This window comes from Physella acuta, unplaced genomic scaffold (assembly GCF_028476545.2).
Source record: "Physella acuta isolate Inbredline_101_S28 unplaced genomic scaffold, ASM2847654v3 ptg000568l, whole genome shotgun sequence".
In the NCBI taxonomy this organism is placed as follows: Eukaryota; Metazoa; Mollusca; class Gastropoda; family Physidae; genus Physella; species Physella acuta.
In genome coordinates, this window is record NW_026732087.1 from 102,896 (window position 1) to 122,500 (window position 19,605).

General features: G+C 38.0%; 1 protein-coding gene across 1 annotated transcript; it reads left to right on the forward strand.

The window, feature by feature from the left end:
• Positions 1-5,265: 5,265 nt before the first annotated feature.
• On the forward strand, positions 5,266-14,797 carry LOC131946719 (proteoglycan 4-like). Its single transcript, XM_059307633.1, has 3 exons — positions 5,266-5,415; positions 11,447-11,615; positions 12,246-14,797. The coding sequence occupies exons 2-3, from the start codon at positions 11,455-11,457 to the stop codon at positions 13,774-13,776; spliced, it is 1,692 nt and encodes a 563-aa protein (XP_059163616.1). The 5' UTR covers positions 5,266-5,415; positions 11,447-11,454; the 3' UTR covers positions 13,777-14,797.
• The last annotated feature ends 4,808 nt before the right edge of the window (positions 14,798-19,605 follow it).

A 19,605-nucleotide genomic window follows, 5' to 3' on the forward strand; every position in this document is an offset into this window, starting at 1 on the left:
AAAACAACCACAGTTATATCCCAGTTGTATTATAACCCGGTTACGTCCCTGTACACCTCTAACAAGGCATGTTAATTCAAGTGTGGTAGAGTGTTGTGTCTAGTAGCACTACTAGTAGCAGGGGGGGGATCATATGGCGCTGTCTTATTACAGTTTAACAGTCCCAAAGTTCGGATCGTGTCTTAACTTTTAATAAAAGCTTATAAATAGCAACAAACTACCCAGTCCCCACTCCACCCCTCCTCGACTCAGCAGTTAGAAGTAGGTGGGCTTGGCCTAAAACTGCACATGACTCGTAAAGCAGTTCTCAAATTTAAAACAACGTATGTTTTAAAACGCTTGTCATATGGATCGGGATCTAGTCGATACGGAACTGTGTGGCGCTCTCATTTTTTATATCTTCTACCACATTACAAATAAAAAAAAAAACACATACAAAATATGTTATAGTACATTTTCTACTATTTATATTAACAATAAGTTAAAAATAAACATTAATAAGCCCCTCTCCCAATATATATATATTTCTGCTAAACAGTGTATTCAGGTATCTTTCACCAAAACAAAGAAGAGAAAACTCAGCATTACTTGGGAATTTGGATAATTGATGTTTTTTTTTTTATATGCCCATACGTAGAATCCGTCAATTTTAAAATTTCAACTAGCCGTTTTACAAATAATTCGGCTAAAATGTTCCTTGTACCTTCTGTATATAAAAAAACAGAATATGCAGATATAGGCATCTACTTTTTAAAAACATTCTTCATTCCCATTATTTTATTTAACGTACACTGTGCTGGGGGGTGGGGGGGGCGATAGTGAAATAAGTCTTTTAAACGAAAAAAAGTTATTTTAAGAGCGTTACTTTACGTCGTAATTACGGCTATGAATTAAGGTTGATTAAAAAGACGATAATTTATGCCGATGATGTGTACTGGATTTATTGACGATACCTCACGATTTGAGGTGGATAGATTAAATGGAGTGGTGTCGATCAAAGAGAGCTATTAATCAATTAATTTACAGGAACTTTTATTTCTAGATCATTTACAACTGCAGTTACTGTGGCCTTTCTCAAAATGACACGTTGTGACCAGTTTTAGAACCACCGCCTGACGTCCCGTCATGCTCTAAATAATCCACGCGACGGGGTTTTTTTTCTGTCGCTTGTTTAGGTCGTGACGAAGCGTGACGTATTGTCTCCATGAACAGAGGGACGTTAGGAAATAACTTCCTTTTCCCTAAATCAAGCTTCAGTCTTTCATACAGTCTGTTGTATAAAAGCTGCGTGTGTAATTCTAGTCAGGTAAGTTGGATTCAATCTAAACAAATTAAACGTTATTCTAAGGAAATTACACTATATTGATTGAATTTAAAATATAACTTTCAACCAATACAGTTTCATAGGAACAAATGTATATAATATTAATAATGATTTATAATAACATGTGATATAATGAATGTAAAGATTTCCTGAGATTTACACGAAGCGAGAAAATGTGAAGATATTTTTATGTGGCGAATCACTTCTTACGTTAATATAAAAATTTGAGTGGTGTATGTTTAAATATATTTATGTATATTTTTGTTCCCATTCGTATGTCAAAGAATCTAATATACTTTGTTTCCATTATCCAGGTGTCAGGTCAGTAGAGACATTAGTTCAAGAGCCCAAGGTGGTCTAAAATAATGCACACGTGAGGCTGACAAATTCACTAAACTAGCACAACTGCACTAAAGTTCTGCCAGACCCAACCACATTACGTTTAATTAATAATAATTATAGATTATAAAAATTTAAATGAAAGATTTTACATCGGGGAATCAAGACAGTAGGTCTTTATAAATAAAGTTTCACGAAGCTAGTTTTGTCCGTCTTTGATATAGATTAAATGGAAAAAAAGAAAAAAAATTATTAAATCCCAGGTTGACACACTTAGTGCATTCAGAATGCCTAAAACAACTAGCAAACCCAGTGGCAGCGCAACCCCAACAACATCTAAGACTAACAAGTATTCCGCCAACTCCACCGTACCAACGACAATAGCAACAACGAGAACTTCTGCCAGCGGTTTATCCACCAACTCCACCACCATCCTCACAGCTAAAGACACGAGAAACATCGGCGGTATAGCTGCTGGTGCCACCATAGCTGTACTGGTGGTTCTATCCCTCATAGCTGCAGCCATCTTCTTCTTCGTCTACAGAAGAAAACTCCGGAGGTCTCAGAGAGACGCCTCAGTACGCACACGACACAGTAAACTGAGCGACAACACACAACACTGCAACACACTGCCTCGTTATGACGGCATAGACGAACAGTTCGACTCCGAGATGAACCCGCCTTACAACGAACACACATACAATGAAGTGTTTGATCAAATCTACAACAGAGCGGGTCCAATACACCCTAGCGCAAACACTGTTGAGGCTAGTGGTCCAGTAGATCATACTGGTAGCAGATCTATAAACCCTAAAGGTAGCAGTGATATACCTAGCGGTCCCATATACACAATCGCTAGCAGTAGTGAGCAGAGAGTCACCGCTAGTCACGACCAACAACAAAACGTAAACAATAACAAATACCCCAACTCAGGAAATCCTATACAAGACTCTAATAACAAAACAAGACCTAAACTACCTCTACCAGACCCTGGCTCGCCTAACCAACAGACTTCTGTTTATTCTTTAAGTCAACCGGTTCTTGAAGAAACGCAGTATACATCACCACCGCCAGACCCTTGCACACAACTAACAGATGGCAGTTCTCACGCTTGTGAAAATGCATACGTTGAACTAGAAAAAATGGATAACGTTGACGTGAACATGCAGCAGGATACGCCCACCTACTTTGAGCTGGAGAAAGATATTTATCCCGATAATTACAAATGATAAGATATGTTTGTAAATGTGTAATTGTTAAAGTGTAATTATGCAGACTTACTCCAATGATATTAATAGCCTGAGAGTTTTGATATGGGCTCAAGACTAAGGTCTTTCATCCATGCTTTTCGTACAACCGATCGATGTCACAGAAGCACTCTTCTCCATCCGCTTTGTTTAATTTTCGGTCTAAAGTCCATAAAGAGTAACATTACTTTTTTGTCATTTCCAGTAAGCGTGAAGTAATGTATTAGTTTTGATAGTAATCTATTCAATATTATTGTATGCCTAAAATTGATTTAGTCCAGATTACTTTCAAATACCTTAACACCGTGCTTTTTTTTTTGTAAAAAAATAAAATAAAATAGGCGCCTGCACCCAGTGATGGATTGCCTAACTTTTAACTACCTGTTTGAACTTCGATGCAAACTAAACTAGTACTGCAAAGATACGAAATTAACTATCAACAAATTACAATATAATAAATTAATAATAAACAAGTAAAATAATATTTTTTTCCCCACGTTTAAAAAGGTGCCTGTACGCCGTACCGGCGCATACAGTCACAAAAAGGCACTGTATTTGCAGATAAAAATTGGCGTTAATACTCATGATTTACTTTGTATTTTTAAACCTGTAATTTAGCCGATTTCCATTCATCGCACCACCACAACAAACACTGCTAGATATCCATTTAACGTCTCAGATCTATTCAGGTGTGATATAGTACCTGGATAAAGTTGGGGAATGAATATACGTTCTTGAATACGAGATGAAAGAAGCGTCTAACTCTACCTCATTTGACACGAACTCAACTTCATCTGCCCAATAGATAGGTAGGTCTGAAGAGACCTCACCTACCCTGTGAAATTGTGCAACATAAATCGTGCCTATCTTATCAAATAGTATTGACAATGTCGTGTGTCTGTATAGCCGATTAGACATAAAAATTTGGTACAGACAAAACCAATACCGACACATACAATGGTTGTTTTTTTAATCTAATGTGATTTACTTATTTTTTATTTCATGAGTTTTGTTTGGTAATAAATGTACAAATAAAAGCGTTCTTGTTTTAATTTAATTAATCTAAATTAGTTTAAAGTAATGATGTAAGAAAACAAAAGAATAACAAGGGACATTACCGTAAAAAATTGCTTTTAATAGAAAAATGTTACCTACCTTTCAAACTGGTAGCCATACTTTCACACAATTTTACATTTAAAAAACAAAATTAGTTCACACTTTTCTACCAAGCAGTTAATTCTACAACTAGTATTTGATCAGCTACTAAATATTTTTTAAGTAAAACAAAAAGCATATTTAAAAATGTCTAACACTAAATTGCAATAAAAAGGTCATAGACACCATGACACAAACTAATCACATAAAAGAAAAATATTTTTTTAAAAATATCATATGTAGAGATTGCAACAACTACACAAAAGATTCACATATTTGTATACATAATTAATAATTCTTATCACAATACTCATAAATAAGTGGGTTGCTGCGAGATTTCCCACGGGGGACTAGCTTAAAGTGTGTGTGGGGAGGGGGGGGGGAAGGGGACGGTAAGGAAAGACACTTGCAATGACAACATTGGTTCTGAACCCGCAACTGACGGTACAGTTATAAAACTCTTCACTCGGCCACAACGTCAATTAGAGTTTCTTCCAGGCATCTTTTTAACTCACCCAATTTACCCATGAGTATGCATTTTTTGTTTAAGTGGCCCGTTTGATTCGGGATTTTACAAAATGATTTAACTACACAATTTTTGCTACACCTAAAAACATTATTGACAAAAACCAAGACAATTAGTATGTAGAATAATCGGGAAAGTGTGAAAAAATACATTAAAATGCATTTAACCAACATTTATAGGAACAGTCGGTTATGAATCTATCCCATCTATGGACATATTAATAACAATATTATGACTCCTTAGTTGAATGGAGCATATGAAGGGGTAGTATGGTCAGCACTATGCCCAGCCGCCTTTACTTACCCTAACGTGAGTTAGGTGGACTCACGGACATTATACTGACTTGAACCTGTGTTCAAGACTTTCAACTTAGCAGTCTAGCTATCTACCGCTAGACCACTCCATCTCACGCTAAATTTTAGAATGCTTTTAAGACTTCATTATAGCACTATGAATAAATTAATAACAGACTATTGTGGACCCCCTCCCCCACCTTAAACACCCCCACTCGTGCTTGTTGTGGCAGGGATCCAATTATTCCGATTACTATTTAAAACAAGGCATTCAATTTTTCTATCGACTACTTCTCCCTTACTTTATTGCTTATAGAAAAAAAAATTATTCAGGTCAAAGTTCGTTGCTTTGACGTCTAATGAGGCCGCGAGAGGCCCGCACGTTGACAACACACCTGGTCGATGGCGGTGTGTTGTAGGCGACAGTCCCAGCACTTCTGCAGTTAAAGAAATCACGTCGTAGAAATTGGCGGGTTGGAGGATACGGCTATTCGCTAAAATGTAATGGATTAGCGTCTTGTAAACTATAAGGTAAGTCTCAAATAAGCTGTTTAACGAAGTATTACCTTCACAGTAATGTGAAGTCATGTTTCCTGGCTGTTAGTTTAGTTTGGGCAGAGATGTCTGATATACGCATTTTAGACGCTGTTATAAATAACTGTTTACATCATGCAATTCCCGATAAACGAGAATTTGTCTGCCTTGGTGTAGTTGTAGGAAGTTGTGTATTTATAGGGTAGAGAAGAGTAGTATGTTATTGTTACATTTGATCACCTGCATAAAAAAAAATATATAGGACTTATAAAGTTGACTTTTAACAGTATGCAGAGTCTGTTATTTGAAGTCAAGTTCAAGTATCAAATATTATATAGAATCTAGAATCTACTGTTACGCTGGATAAGAGATATTTATATTTCAGATTGCATATTATAGTAATGTCGTAATAATACTAGGCCTACTAGACACTTAATTTTCGTAATGCAGAGGCTATTAGCAAATCAATATAATAATAGTATTAATAATAGAACTAAGTGTATTGTTAGTAATAGTATTGTAGTCTATGGATCCATACTCCATAAACCTACAATCAGTGGCGTAGCGAGGTCGGGTGTCACCCGGTGCGGCACTTAATGGTGTCACCCCCCCCCCCCCAGAGGCATAGAGACCCTTCCCAGGGACAAACTTTCAAATTTTCGATTTGCACCCCCCTCCCCCCCTCAAACTTTCGATTTGCAGCCCCCCCCCCCCCTTCGAGTTTTTCTCTATATATTTTGCTATTTTTTGCCTTGGTGACACCCCCCCTAAATGGTGTCACCCGGTGCGGTCCGCACCCCCCCTCTCGCTACGCCCCTGCCTATAATACATGTGTAATATGAAACAAAGTAGTGTAATTCAGATATAGATCTAGGCCTAAATGAAGTCTAAATAAATCTTATTAATAAGATTTTTAAAATAACATTAAAACTGCGAAGAAAATACCATATTCTAGGCGTCAAGGCGAAGTCAGTTGTCTAAGGGCGAGTCGCCATGTTTTTTTAGGTCACGTGGTCAGGTAAACGGCCTAGCCAAACAATCGTTATCTGGTCCGGTGAGGTCAGTGGGCTTGTTTACGTTGTCCCTCCTCTCCCCCTCCCCTACACACACACATAAACGGCATTCTGTCCCGTCAGGCGTTGGCTGGGGAAGGGGGGGGGGGGGCGCATTCTGTGGACAATGTTTAAACAAAGCTGTCAAGTGTCCGGACTTGACCCTTGCCTCGGACCGCATGTTTGATATCCTAGCACGTTGCTGCGTTAGTGTCCCATTAGCTAGAGATGAACGACGATATCCCCGTGGGATAGAGATGTATTAAAACATCATGCAGCCGTAATTACACATAAGCTCAGTATTTCTTTCAGTCTGTAGGAGGGGGCACTGCCCCCCCCCACAGTTTTTCTTCCAGGCATCTCTTTGGGGAGGGGGGTATGGAATTTATATAAAAAATGTATACTTTTAACAGCGTCCCGCCCTGACGAAAATTTCAAATGTCCTCCCCCCCCCCCCCCCCAGGAGATAAAGGTCTGAAAGAAAGACTGCACCCCCCCTCACTTTTCCTCCTGGAGGTCTCACACCCCCCCCCCCCCGGACAAAATAGAAACAAATATATAATTTATGTAGAAAATACATACTTTAACGAGTGTCCCACCCCTAAGGTTTTAAGCACCCCCACCCAGGAGAAAATCTGAATAAAACTCTGTATACGTTATTCTACAGTCTAACTCTACCCTTAAGTATAGGCCTCGTTTCAGATGTTCGTCTAAGCTATACTTATTTCAGAAGTTAAAGTGTCCTTTAAAACGTGTCCCCACAATACATCTATGTGGGTATGTAAGGTACGTCTACTAGATGCAAGCTATAAATAAAACTATTGTGTAGGTCTAACGTTAAAACACCCCCCTACCGCTTTGTGTCGGTACTATTGGTACCAGCTGTAGAGTTTATAGGGCAAACAGATAATCGATAGCAGTCAGGTTTTTTGAATGGGTTCGAGAGTAACAATACAAGTCTTTGTGCAGTTGTTTGAAGGTTGGACTCAGTCAAATATGTCACACTGGTGTGTGTTTATTGTCTACGTGTGTATGCATAGGCTAGGGTGGTTGTTTGTATGTGTGTGTATGTATGTGTAACAGTGATTTTTTTGTATGTGTATGCATATGTAAGAGTAATCTTTTGTATTTAGAGATTTTTTAGTATGTTTATGTATTTGTAAGAGTGAGTGTTGCAATGTGTATGGAGTGTTTCTTTTTTACGTGTGTATCTGTATGTTATAGTGATTGTTGGTATGTGTGCCTGTGTGTAATAGCGATTGTTTAATATGTGTATTTAGGTCTAAGAGTTATTTGGTATTTGTGTATGTTTGATGTGATGTGTTTGCTTCTTGTATGTTTGAGAGTGTTTCCATTTAGTATGCAAGAGTGTAGTGTGTGTGTGTTTGTGTTTATATTTAATGTTTTATATTACGTTTTTGGGAATATCCTTTGATGTGTTTCAAGAAGTATTTACCAAGTGATAGAAAGTCAAGTTCCCTTTCGAATCTTACGGCTCATTGCGCAGGTGAAATAGATAGTTACAGTGATACTAACGGATAGTTTGGTCAGCACTTTCTTGCCGTTTTTACGTGAGTCTGGTACCAACCAGAGCTGGGCGGACTCAGTGACGCTCTACTGACTCAAGCCAATTTTTAAAATATTTTTACCCCCACCCTATGTGGTAAGAAAAGACCGATTTGTCACAAAAATACTTAGCACAGCTTACAGCCTACCTTTAAAAAAGATCATATAAACTGTATTTCTAAACCAATGCACATATTGTTCGTCATGTGTGTGTTTGTTTCAGAGTATTGCTTACCCCACCACCCAGTTGTTTGATTCTGGAGTTGTCTCCCCTAGAATAGTGGCTGTCCCCAGGTAACGAACCTGCCCGAGGGTTCGAAAACGAGACTTTTCGGTTTAGCAGCCATAAGCTTTACCACCTATTAAAATCATTCCATGTTAATTATTATTATTGTGATTTAAGTAATTTATCACTAACCCACCCTTTATCCAAAAACCTAAACCTATACTCTTTTACTGTGTGCATACAATCAACAAAGATAACGTCTAACTAGACAGGGGGAGGGGTGGCGACGTGTATTTCTACATCAGTGCAGTTAACACCCGGATTACTCTAGCAGTGCAGCAGCAGTTTCAATTCCCCCCCCCCCACAATCTTCACCTAACCGTGGAGATTTGTTCCACATCACTAACTCCGACCTACACAGTATTGAGTTGCTATAAATAATCATCACTTTTATGATGCAGGTGTTTTTTTTTTTAATTTAATTTTTTAGTGAAATGTGTTTCTGTCAACTATAAATTTGTTTATTTAGAATCGATTGGAGACGTTGCTTTACTCACCAACAGATGTTTTTAAGCATCTCTTTGGGGCCGGAGGTGGGGGGACACTACCCCCCCCCCCTCCATCAGCAAGTACACCCCATTCACCCAAACATAATTGAAAAAAAAAATATTTTAAACGATTCTTTAGTGTCGGCTGAAAGTTTGGAATCCCCCCCCCCCCCCCCCAAAAAAAATAATTAAAAAACACTGTTCACCCCTTATTTCTAACCCAATTAGCATCAACGATATCAGTTATTATATGTGCAGTTAACGGACTTTCCCAATGGCAATACCATTGTCTCGTTTGATTATGTTTCTACAAGTAACCCTGTTAGGGTACAGCGTTTGTTTATATTAAAAAAGCTCCCTATTAATATGTTCAAGCTTTAGGATACATACACAAGCTCAGGGGATGAAATAAACGGTTATAAATAACGTTTTAACCCGGAACCTGAAACAAACAACCCTTCTTTCTGATCATTTCCTTGTATAGGGTTTTTTCTCTTCTATACTGCTGTTATAAACTATATAGCTGTTATAAACGATCGCTTTCTTAATTATTTCCTTTATTTAAGATATAGTGTGTATTTATAGTTCTTTATCAAGGTAGAAAAATTATTCTTACACACGTTAACTATTATAAAGGACCGACTAAAACATTAATTGTCACTGCTATGTGCACATTGTGGTGTTAAAGGAAGAATGGTTAGTATAGAACATTGACGTATAAAACTGACTTTTATTTTCATATTTTTTTTTAAATGTCTGTGTGATGGTACGAAAGGATCTTTGTTTGTAGTTCTTCTTGTTGCACCAGTTGTGAGGGTGGGGATTTTTAAGAAGGCGGAACGAATGAATCCAATAACACACAGTTCAAGTTCTAAATACAAAGTTCTTTATTAAAATTATAAATCAATTTCCTACCTAACTAGCCTGTTAGGTACTATCTACTACTACCACCACTACTTACTCTACTAACACGCCCTTCCATGACCAATCCTACCACTATCTACATTCTAACTGTTCTCTACATAACTACGTCTGCTCCATTCTACAACCTAACACCTTCTGCCCTCGCTAGCTAATCATGATCTCCCGGCCTAACAGTGGCCCACGCTTCAGTGGTCAGCTGACCGTCCCACGTGACCGGTCAGTTCACGTATTTTTATTGGTCTCTCTCTCTGACTAGTCTGACCCACTTGCTATAGCCTGCTTCTGCTATCTACCTGAGCTCGACGCAACCATGCGTCATCACAGTCTGGTTTATATTACTCAGAATGAATCGAAAACATTCACACATACAACGAACAGGCTTTTAACACAATGAATTACATGCAACTGTTTTTAACGAAGATAGTATTGTATAAAAACCAGATTTTTTCAATAATTGCTTTGATACAAAAAATGTCTGTCATTGTTTATTGTTCGTGTGTAATATGAGGAAAGATATTTAACGGTTGGTGGGTGGGGGGGGGGGGGGTCAATCACTCCGATATGTTAAAACGTATGTAAAGTAAATAAACTGTTATTTAATTTCCAATTATAGAAATATTGTAATCTAAGTACATTTTTTAAAAACATATTCCTTTTTAAATTTTGAAATCCGAGTGAACTGGAAAGTCACATTTTTATACTTCCTTGTGCCCCTAGTCTAGATCGACACACACTAGTTATACACTAATGCGGATAGTGCACCACTGTGGCTTTAGCGTGTACTTAACGTGCGTGTAGGGGGGGGGGGTAATCTAAAGGTGGGCACTTTTATCTAAGTGTTTAATATCAGGGGGTGATTATTACCGGCTTTAAATGTTGTAAGTTTAAGTTATGTGATATCGGCATTCGAATAGATAGTGAGGTTTGCACTATGCCAAGGTGTCTTACTTTCCCTAACATCCCATCAGAGCTGGGTTGACTCAGGGACGCAGTCGAATTCTTTGTAATTCAATAACGCTGTCCTGTGTAAAGTTAGTGGAGGTTGTCAAGTATTTTCCTAATAAGGGACACTATCAGGGTTTTCCGTTTTTTTTTCTTTAAGGGAGATGTGTCAACGGATGATGTCATTAAAATTATAAATGTATCAAACAACGTTTTACTTGTGTGAACTGTCACATATGGTTAAACACACACCATTGAGGGAGTGTTGGTTGTGGTGTTTGGTTACTAGTGGTGGTTGGTGGTGATCTGTGTGGTGAGTTGTTCAGGTGGTGGTAGGGTTGTTGTGGTGTCTCGTGGTGGTAATAGTGACGGTGGTGTAGTTGTATGTGTGTGAGGGGGAGGGTTGAGGTTATGGCGAGTGGTGGTTGTTGTGGTGTTTGTTGGTGATAGTGATAGTGACGGCGATAGGGTTGCTCGCGTAGTTGTATGTGTGTGATGGGGAGGGTTGAGATTGGGGCGAGTGGGGGATGATTCGGGGTTTGGTGGTGGTTGGATTGTTTGGGTAGTGGTTGTTGTGGTCGTGGTTTGGGGTTTGTGGTTGTGTTGGTGGCTTGTGGTTTGTGGTGTGAATGATATCGGTAGTTGTTTATGATGGTAGAGAGTTTAAATATGTGAATATGTGTGTATCCTTTATCTCTAACCCGTAAATCAGCCCAATTCGAACACTTTTCGCGCAATTTAATTTGAATATATTTTTTATTATCTCCTAGTTACCACCATGAAGTTGTCGGTTGCCATAGTAACCAGACTGTCCAGCTGGGTGTGTCTAAACGCCCTACTGATGTCTGGAGCCTGGGGAAGCGCCGTCTTGTACCTGAGATCTGAATCAACGGCCACGGCACCCACAGAGTATTATTTTTCCAGCAGTCTTTTCTTGGAGTAAGTCAACATATTCTCTTTTAGGATATACATTTGTTCTTAAAATCTCTTCATTATGGTTTGTGTAAATAAGCAGATCTTTGGGGTCACTCAGTGTGAGGGTTGTGGTAAAATGTCCTAAATATCTGAAGAACAAAATCTGGCGAATATAGGACCTTTAAAAGCATAAAAATCTTTTACACATTTGCTATTGTACAAAGATAAAGTCTGATCATAACTATATCTCTTACCTCTTTAAATTTGTTAATGATATAATGTTCGTCTAAAACCTAGGGCTTATACATTTGTGTACTACTATATGCTAGTTACTGATAACATGTTATTTCTATACCTAGGGTATATAACTGCATGTCACATCAACTTTAGTTACTAATAACTTGTTATTTTTAAACCCTAGATTTTATAACAGAACGTCCTGTCAAATTCAATCACCGATAACATTTTCTATCCATGTTGTATAATTCCATACTGTGTCAACATTAGTTACTGTTAACCCCAGGATGTATAGCTTTTTGTTACTTCTATATACCCTTTTACTGATAACATATTTTGTTTTCTAAATCCTATATTTTAAAACAGAATGCAAAAGTAAAATTGAGTAACTAATAACTCTATCTATTTATATCCTAGATTGTATAACTGCATGTCTTGTCAACGATCCAAAGTCTGCTCCATCATCTATGACGGATCGAGTCGAGTGGTCCAGCAGATAGTCAACTCAACCGGCACCCAAGCCAACTCGGGTCGATACCTCTGCGAGAACTCCTACTCATCCAACACCATCGCATGCAGCAGCTTAAGCTCCAGCTGCCAACGTTGCACGACCTTCAAGATGAGTACATGCTCATGCGGCACCTGCTACTGCATTGACATCATGTGGATGAGCGACTACGAAAATTTAGCCTTAGATGACTACGCCTTTTGCGCGGGGACGCCGCCTTTGAACTTATCAACTATAACGACATTCCAACCTCCAATAACAGCGAACACTGGTAGGCCTACATCTGTAAACGTTGATGCTACGACGCAAACCCCAGATACGATACCGAATTCCACGCCTTACCAAGCACCTTCAGAATCGAATACAAACAAGAGTGGAATATCCGAATACCTGCCTATTATAATCGGGGTATCGGTTGGTGCTGTGGTTATTGTGATCATCATCACGGTGGTGATTCTCGTGTGTCGATGCCGAAAACAAAGAAACAAAGAAAAAACAAACAACGATAAAATTAAAAGAAAAAAGACCACGGATTCGAAAAAATCTAAAAATAACAAAACAGGAAATGACGTCATTCGGCCTAATTTAAGACCGGATGTTCTCGAATCCATTCCGTCTGAATACCCCTCATCTGAGTATTCCACGTCTGAGTACGCGACACCGTACGGACACAACAAAAAGGAAACTCCGAAATCTGAAGAGAATCACTACGATGAAGACTGGACCTCAAGCGGGTTTACCCTGAGCCTGATCCAGAAACTCAAGAGAGAGCCGGGGGATTTCGCCTACAGCAACTCGCTGGCGGATTCGGAGAATTCTCTGGTGATTCAGCCCCGCCCCAAGCCTACGGTGAGTCGGTCAGATTCCAGCAATTTCGCGCAGATCCACAAGGCGGAGAGGTTGTCCAGAAACGTGCCAGTGTCGAACGAGTACGCCGATACTCAGACAATGTGGAATCACCAGGGTTATCAGAACTGGGCTGAGTCTCCGGCTGGTGTGGTTGATATGGGAACCAATATGGCGGACACGCAAACAAACAGGCCGTCTTTAGCAATGAACAGAATTGACCCACAAACAAATAGGCCAGGCCTACCAACAAACCGGCAAGATTTACAAACGAATAGGCCAGGCCTACCAACAAACCGGTCAGACTTACAAACAAACAGGCCAGCATTAGCAACCAATAGACCAGACATACAAACAAACAAACCTGCCTTGGCAACAACAAACAGGCCGACGCCATCTTCCAACAAACCTAACCCTCCAACAAACTGGGCCAACCCACTCACACCCCCCAACAACAGGACGAACCCAACACCAATGACAGCCTCACCCACCGGCATCAACGACCCCTACCCATCTACAAACTCGAGCATACACTTCATACGGACCCCACCCCCTGTGCCACCTAAGCCAATGAAAACTGAGACCTACGTTTGAGTCTCGGAGACCGGTGACCATTGTTTGAGACCTTTTTTATACTATCATTGTACATTAATCACAGGTAAGATTGCCGTGAAGGTATTGTATATGGCCTTATTGCTTGTGTTATGATCACAATCGAGATATGTTACCATTGTATAAGACATGAGTATATGATCATTGTACATTAATCACAGCTAAGATTGCCGTGAAGGTATTTTATATGACCTTATTGCTTGTGTTATGATCACAATGGTGATATGTGACCACTGTATAAGACATGAGTATACGATCATTGTACATTAATCACAACACATTGCCGTGAAACCGTTGTATGTGATTATATTGTATGATCATTATGAAGTAGGCATAACAAGAGAAACAATTGACCAATTTATCAGACTATATTATACGATCATTGTAAATTAATGGGAGCAAAGATTGGCTTGAAGGAATTGTATGTGAACATATTGTGGAATAATCACCATGTATGTGACCATTGTGTAAGGCATTATTATACGATCATTGTAAATTTATCACCGCCAATATTGACGTAACTCCATTGTATGCATCCATATTGTATTCTAATTGTGGAAAAAATCACAATGGATTTATGTGACCATTTTTTCAGGCCTTATTAGATCATTGTAAATTTATCATATCAAATATTGACATTCAACCATTTTATGTGATTATATTGTAGCTTCATTGTAAAGTAATCATAAAAAGAGAGATATGACACAATCTTATCAAATCAACTTAAAAGATCGTTGTAAAATAATCAAAACGAAAGTTATTAGCTTTGTCATTAAATAGATTTTTTTTACATAATTTTCTACAATTATTTTACATTTTAATATATTGATTATATTTAAAATATTGATTTTGTAGGACTGGTTTAAAAAAAAAATATCCAAACGTCTTTAAACCCGAAATCTTTAAAATCAGTAGCTAATAAACCAGCAATAAACTTTCAAATTCAATTAAACTTATTCTATTTACATATGTACCTGATTAGTTTAATGTGTTACATTAAGTTGTTGCTAGATCCAATGGTTAATGTGCTGTGTTTTACTGTATTCATTTTGGTACTAATAGTGATTTATTTATTTTTTAAGTGACATTAATTTATTATCTATTGCATACACGTTATAAGTAGACATCAAATTCAAATTTTTCTTTCCTCCTTCGTCTCAAAAGTTTGTACTAATTCCTTCAATTCCAATTTGCAAGCGTAATCACATTTTATTGAAATTGTTGCTAAGTGCACGAGCCTACTTTGTACTTTACAACATAGCCCCTCTCCCCCCCCCCCCTTAGAACATTTTAAGTGCTTCCCCCTCCCCCCCCCCCTTCCCCGGAGAAAAAAGTCTGGAAAATCCACTGAAACAAAAAAAGTTCTTGTACCGTTGGGCTCCCTGCAGTCCTTCCTAGGTAAGTTTTAAAACGGAAGATTGACTGTCTTTAGTTATAATTGAAAAATGTATAGATTGTGTGACTATGTAACGATTTTTTGGTTTTTGAAAAATAAAAGGTTATAAATAATATAGATTTCAGCCTAAAATTGTTACATATGAATCCTTTAGGAGATGGTGAAAAATAAGAAAAGAAAATGAATTAGATGTTTAACTTACGAGTAAGACTGTATGTATACTTACATTAAGTATTGCAATCTATAACGGCTACTGATGTATTTGTTTTTCAACTTGATAATGCTAAAAAAAACTACTAAACTATTTTGTTGAGAACTTAAGCTATATATATTTTTTACAATAGCAAATAATAACTTAAAGTTGTATTTATGTGTAAGCGTTCAACCTAAGGTGCAGGAATTTGAAATGAATGTTAAGTTAAGCAACAAATAATCTCCCATTTGAAAATCCAAATACCAAAATTTTATTCAAGGGAAATAACTTTCACAAGAATAGCTCAATTAGCCAAGTGTAATTTAGACATGCTTGAAAAAAACGCTCTAACTTTCATTACGTAATAATTATAACAAATATTTTATATTAGCTATGTAAACTTGTGAAAATAATATATTTTATCTATTAATTACTTAACTGTAGATTTTGTTTGAAAGACTAAAATGGTAGCTTTATTATAACATACTTCTATTCAATATCGATGACATTCATTTTGTAGCACTTCTCCATTCTTACCAGTGCTCTAAATAATTTTGATCCCGTACGTAAAGGGGACTGTTATCTCTGTCTTGTCAATATTCAATGCGATGCAAGCTATACTGGCCTGTTTATCCGTGTATATACTTTTAATTTTGTGTTTGTCGGATGTACAAAGTATACTGGTTCCTCTGCAGTTGAAACCAGTACTGTGCAGTGAGTTTTTAATACCGATATATGCATCTAGTTTATCCGCTTCTTCTGTAGTTCCAATGTTAGTTTCCTGTTAAAGTAGGATGTCAATATTGTGTTTATTTATTATGTTGTTTATATAATGTGTTTGTCCCTAGCCCCCCTGGTGTTCAATGTTGCCAGAGTTAGCATGAATTATTTGGGGTTTTCTTTCGAACATCTGTTTCTGGAGGGCTGGTTGGTGGTGGTCTTTTAACGCCAAACTTTCCAGCCGCTGGTTTGCTATCCCGTTGGGCCCTGGTCACGACCCTTTGAGGTGGCTTTACTGTAGGTAATTGTTTTTTACTTGAACTGATTGCTTGACTATACGACAGTTGACCTGATACCTTTGTTGCTGATATACTTTGTGAGCTTTTAATTTCCTTTAGCGGTTTCGTTATGTTTTCTGAACTAGTGTTATCTTGAAAATCGTAGTATGTTAAATCCTTTGAAATAAAACTTACTATTTTTGCTTCAGCGTATGCGCATTTTCTTTCTAAATTATTTCATGCGTGATTATTGTTTAAAATAAAATACACGGTTTATCTCTGGTAATAGAAACGTTGGGGTTATTACATTCCCCAGTGCACAATCATAATTGTTTACCTTGTGCTATAGTCTACTCGAACAAATAATGTCTATAAAGTGTACAGTTAATCCGGCAGCTTAAATTTATAAATAGCGCTTGTTACTTATAACGTCCAGTATTCACTTCAAAAATTTTTTTTACCGTTTGGCGTAAAAAGGAGAAACCAGCCTGAGATACAACTGACAGAACAGCCAATGGGCCCGTATATAAACAAGTTAGTGGGTTACTAAGCGATAGATATTTTAGAACAGCCGTGTCTTTTACAATTTGGCGTGTAGAGTAGCAACCGGCATGTGAAACAACTGATAGAACAGCGAGTGGGTCAGTATATCAGCAAGTTAGTGGGGTGTTTAGTAATGATAGAACAGCCTTAGTTTTGTACTAACCGGTAGCTTTGTTGAGAGAGATGACAGACGAGTCAAGCGTGTCCAATAGGGGGAGGAGCCAAAGTTTCAGCTGTCACCTGGGCTGTGTCAAGCGACAAGATGATTGGTCAAGCCTTGGGCCACGGGTGGGTCAGACACGCACCTATGTTGTTAAGGCTTTGGTCAGTTGTAGACGTTCTCGGTACTACTAAACGCTCACATGATGCTGTCGGCATCAGTTTCTTTTTGGCATGGGGAGGGGGGGGGGGGGGGGAGACGCCTACCGACCCCCCCCCCCCCCCACCCCCAACGAAATACTTCATTTAGAAAATAATAATATATACTTTTACTACTGTCCCACCCCCTCCCCGGAAAATTTAATCCGCCTCCACCTCTCGGAAATTTTAAAGTACCAACAAACCCGGTGAAAAATGTCTGAAAGAATCACTGGCCGGCATCTTGCGAATATCTTGTCACCTATTTCCATATAAGGAAATAAAAACTGCGCAACCTGTGTTTTGTGTGAAGGTGTTCTAAAAGTCTTACACAAAGATATAAATATTGTACAAAATGACTGCGCGAAAGTTCATAGCTGCTTTTCAATCGCGCAGCCGCGCAGCTTAGTGGAAACATAGCTTGTAAGGTGAATATCTTTCAATTAATGCACCATTATATTTTTGTTATATAAATCAGCGGATGTATGTAATGCAGATGCGTAGCGACCCTTCCCGGCGCCCGGCGACAAACTTTCAATTTGGCGCCCCACCCCCATATATTTTTATATTATAATGCAAAACTGCAACTAAAATGAGCTTTTAATGTTTTTTCAACCCATTTTGGCGACCCCTAGGGTCGGCGCCCGGGGACATATGTACCCCCCCCCCCCCCGCTACGCCTCTGATGTAATGACCCATCAACAAGAGTGTAGACACTTCAATTCGATTGTCCTCTAGTGTACTCACTATTTAGGGTACAACCCGGGTTTTATTTTGCGTAAAAGTATTATTGTTTTGGTCATACTAAAAAAATACGTCTTGAAATTGTGGCGTATATCTCAATGCTGGGCATGTCACTATGATTTCCGTAGCTTCTGTTTCGCAAATTTAATTCCGTATACACGGAAACAAAAGTGGCAATCAATTTAGGCGAACCGTCATAGACAGAGTTTCTTCCAGGAATCTCTTGGGGGGGGGGGATGTAGGAGGAGCCCTTCCCCCCCCCCCCCCGAAGAACATTTAACGCTTAACGCCCACCCACCCCACTCCCCCCCCCCCCCCGTGCGAACGAAATAGAATTTATATAGAAAATATATACTTTTACCAGTAACTTACCCCCCCCCCCCCAATTTATTTCATCCCTACTCTACCCAGCTAGCAAAACTAGAAGCCTTACCTAACTTTGTACTGCTGAATTGTATCTTTATAAGGAGGTTGTGAGATGACTGTCTTCACAAAGCCATCAAAACTGCATCGTGCACAACATTAAAGATTGTATTTAATCAGATGTAGATTCAAGTGTTTTGTTTATTAGCTGCATATGAAAAATTGCAACTCAAATGTGTGAAAACACATAATCGTATTATTCACTGAGGATCTTGTTAGTACATTGTAGTGTAGCAAGAAGAGATGTTATATTAATTACAGTAACCTAGCGTCTCAACTGTGTAGTCTAAATTTTATGATTGCGTTAGAACTATGTTGTATTTTTAGTAACAAAATTGAATTAATAATATGAACATAGCTAATTCATTACTAATAAATAAATTATCAAAAAATGTAATTAATAGAAATGCCGAATTCTATATTTTTTAAAGTACTACATTTCCTTATATTTGATACCTTCAAATATCCCTTGTATAATATGAAAATTCGCTTATTGTTATTGCATGAACAATTTTGTAAGAAATAAAACTTGGAAAGAAAAATGTGTTCTGCTTTATTTTTCGATTTTGAATTTTTTTTAATCGATATTTGGAAATAGGTGTGTAATGTCTCTTTTTGCTTAGGCTATCGGCCCTATAAGCTGAAAATTGTTTTGGTTCTCATGTTGATAGCGTGTAAATGTCTCCCTGAGTATAATACGAGAATCCCTGATTTTTTAAATCCAAGTGTTTTGTTAAACACTTTATAAAACAAAGGCGCAAAATGTGTCCCACTTGATGGTGAAATATTTATTCGTTAATTAAGGCATAAGTGGTTATGCTATTTTTAATATCACTGATTTCAATTAAGAATATTATATGTTTAATTTTAAAGGGAAATGAACTACAAACATAAAATAAAAAATACAGTTATAAAAATGATGAGTGGAATGGCACATGCTCCCAATTACAGGCGTGTTAGGTTGTTGGGTGTTTTGTGAAATATGACATGAGTAGGTTCCAGGTTAGCGTTAGGGCTTTGGTAAGACTTAGTTCTTAGTTCTTAGGTTAGTAGTTGAGATTAGACGATTTTACTAGCAGTAAGTTTAGAATCAGTTATCCAACACTTCGCTTTTTATTGTATTGTGGTATTACCTGACATTTGTCTGTAAGTCTGTA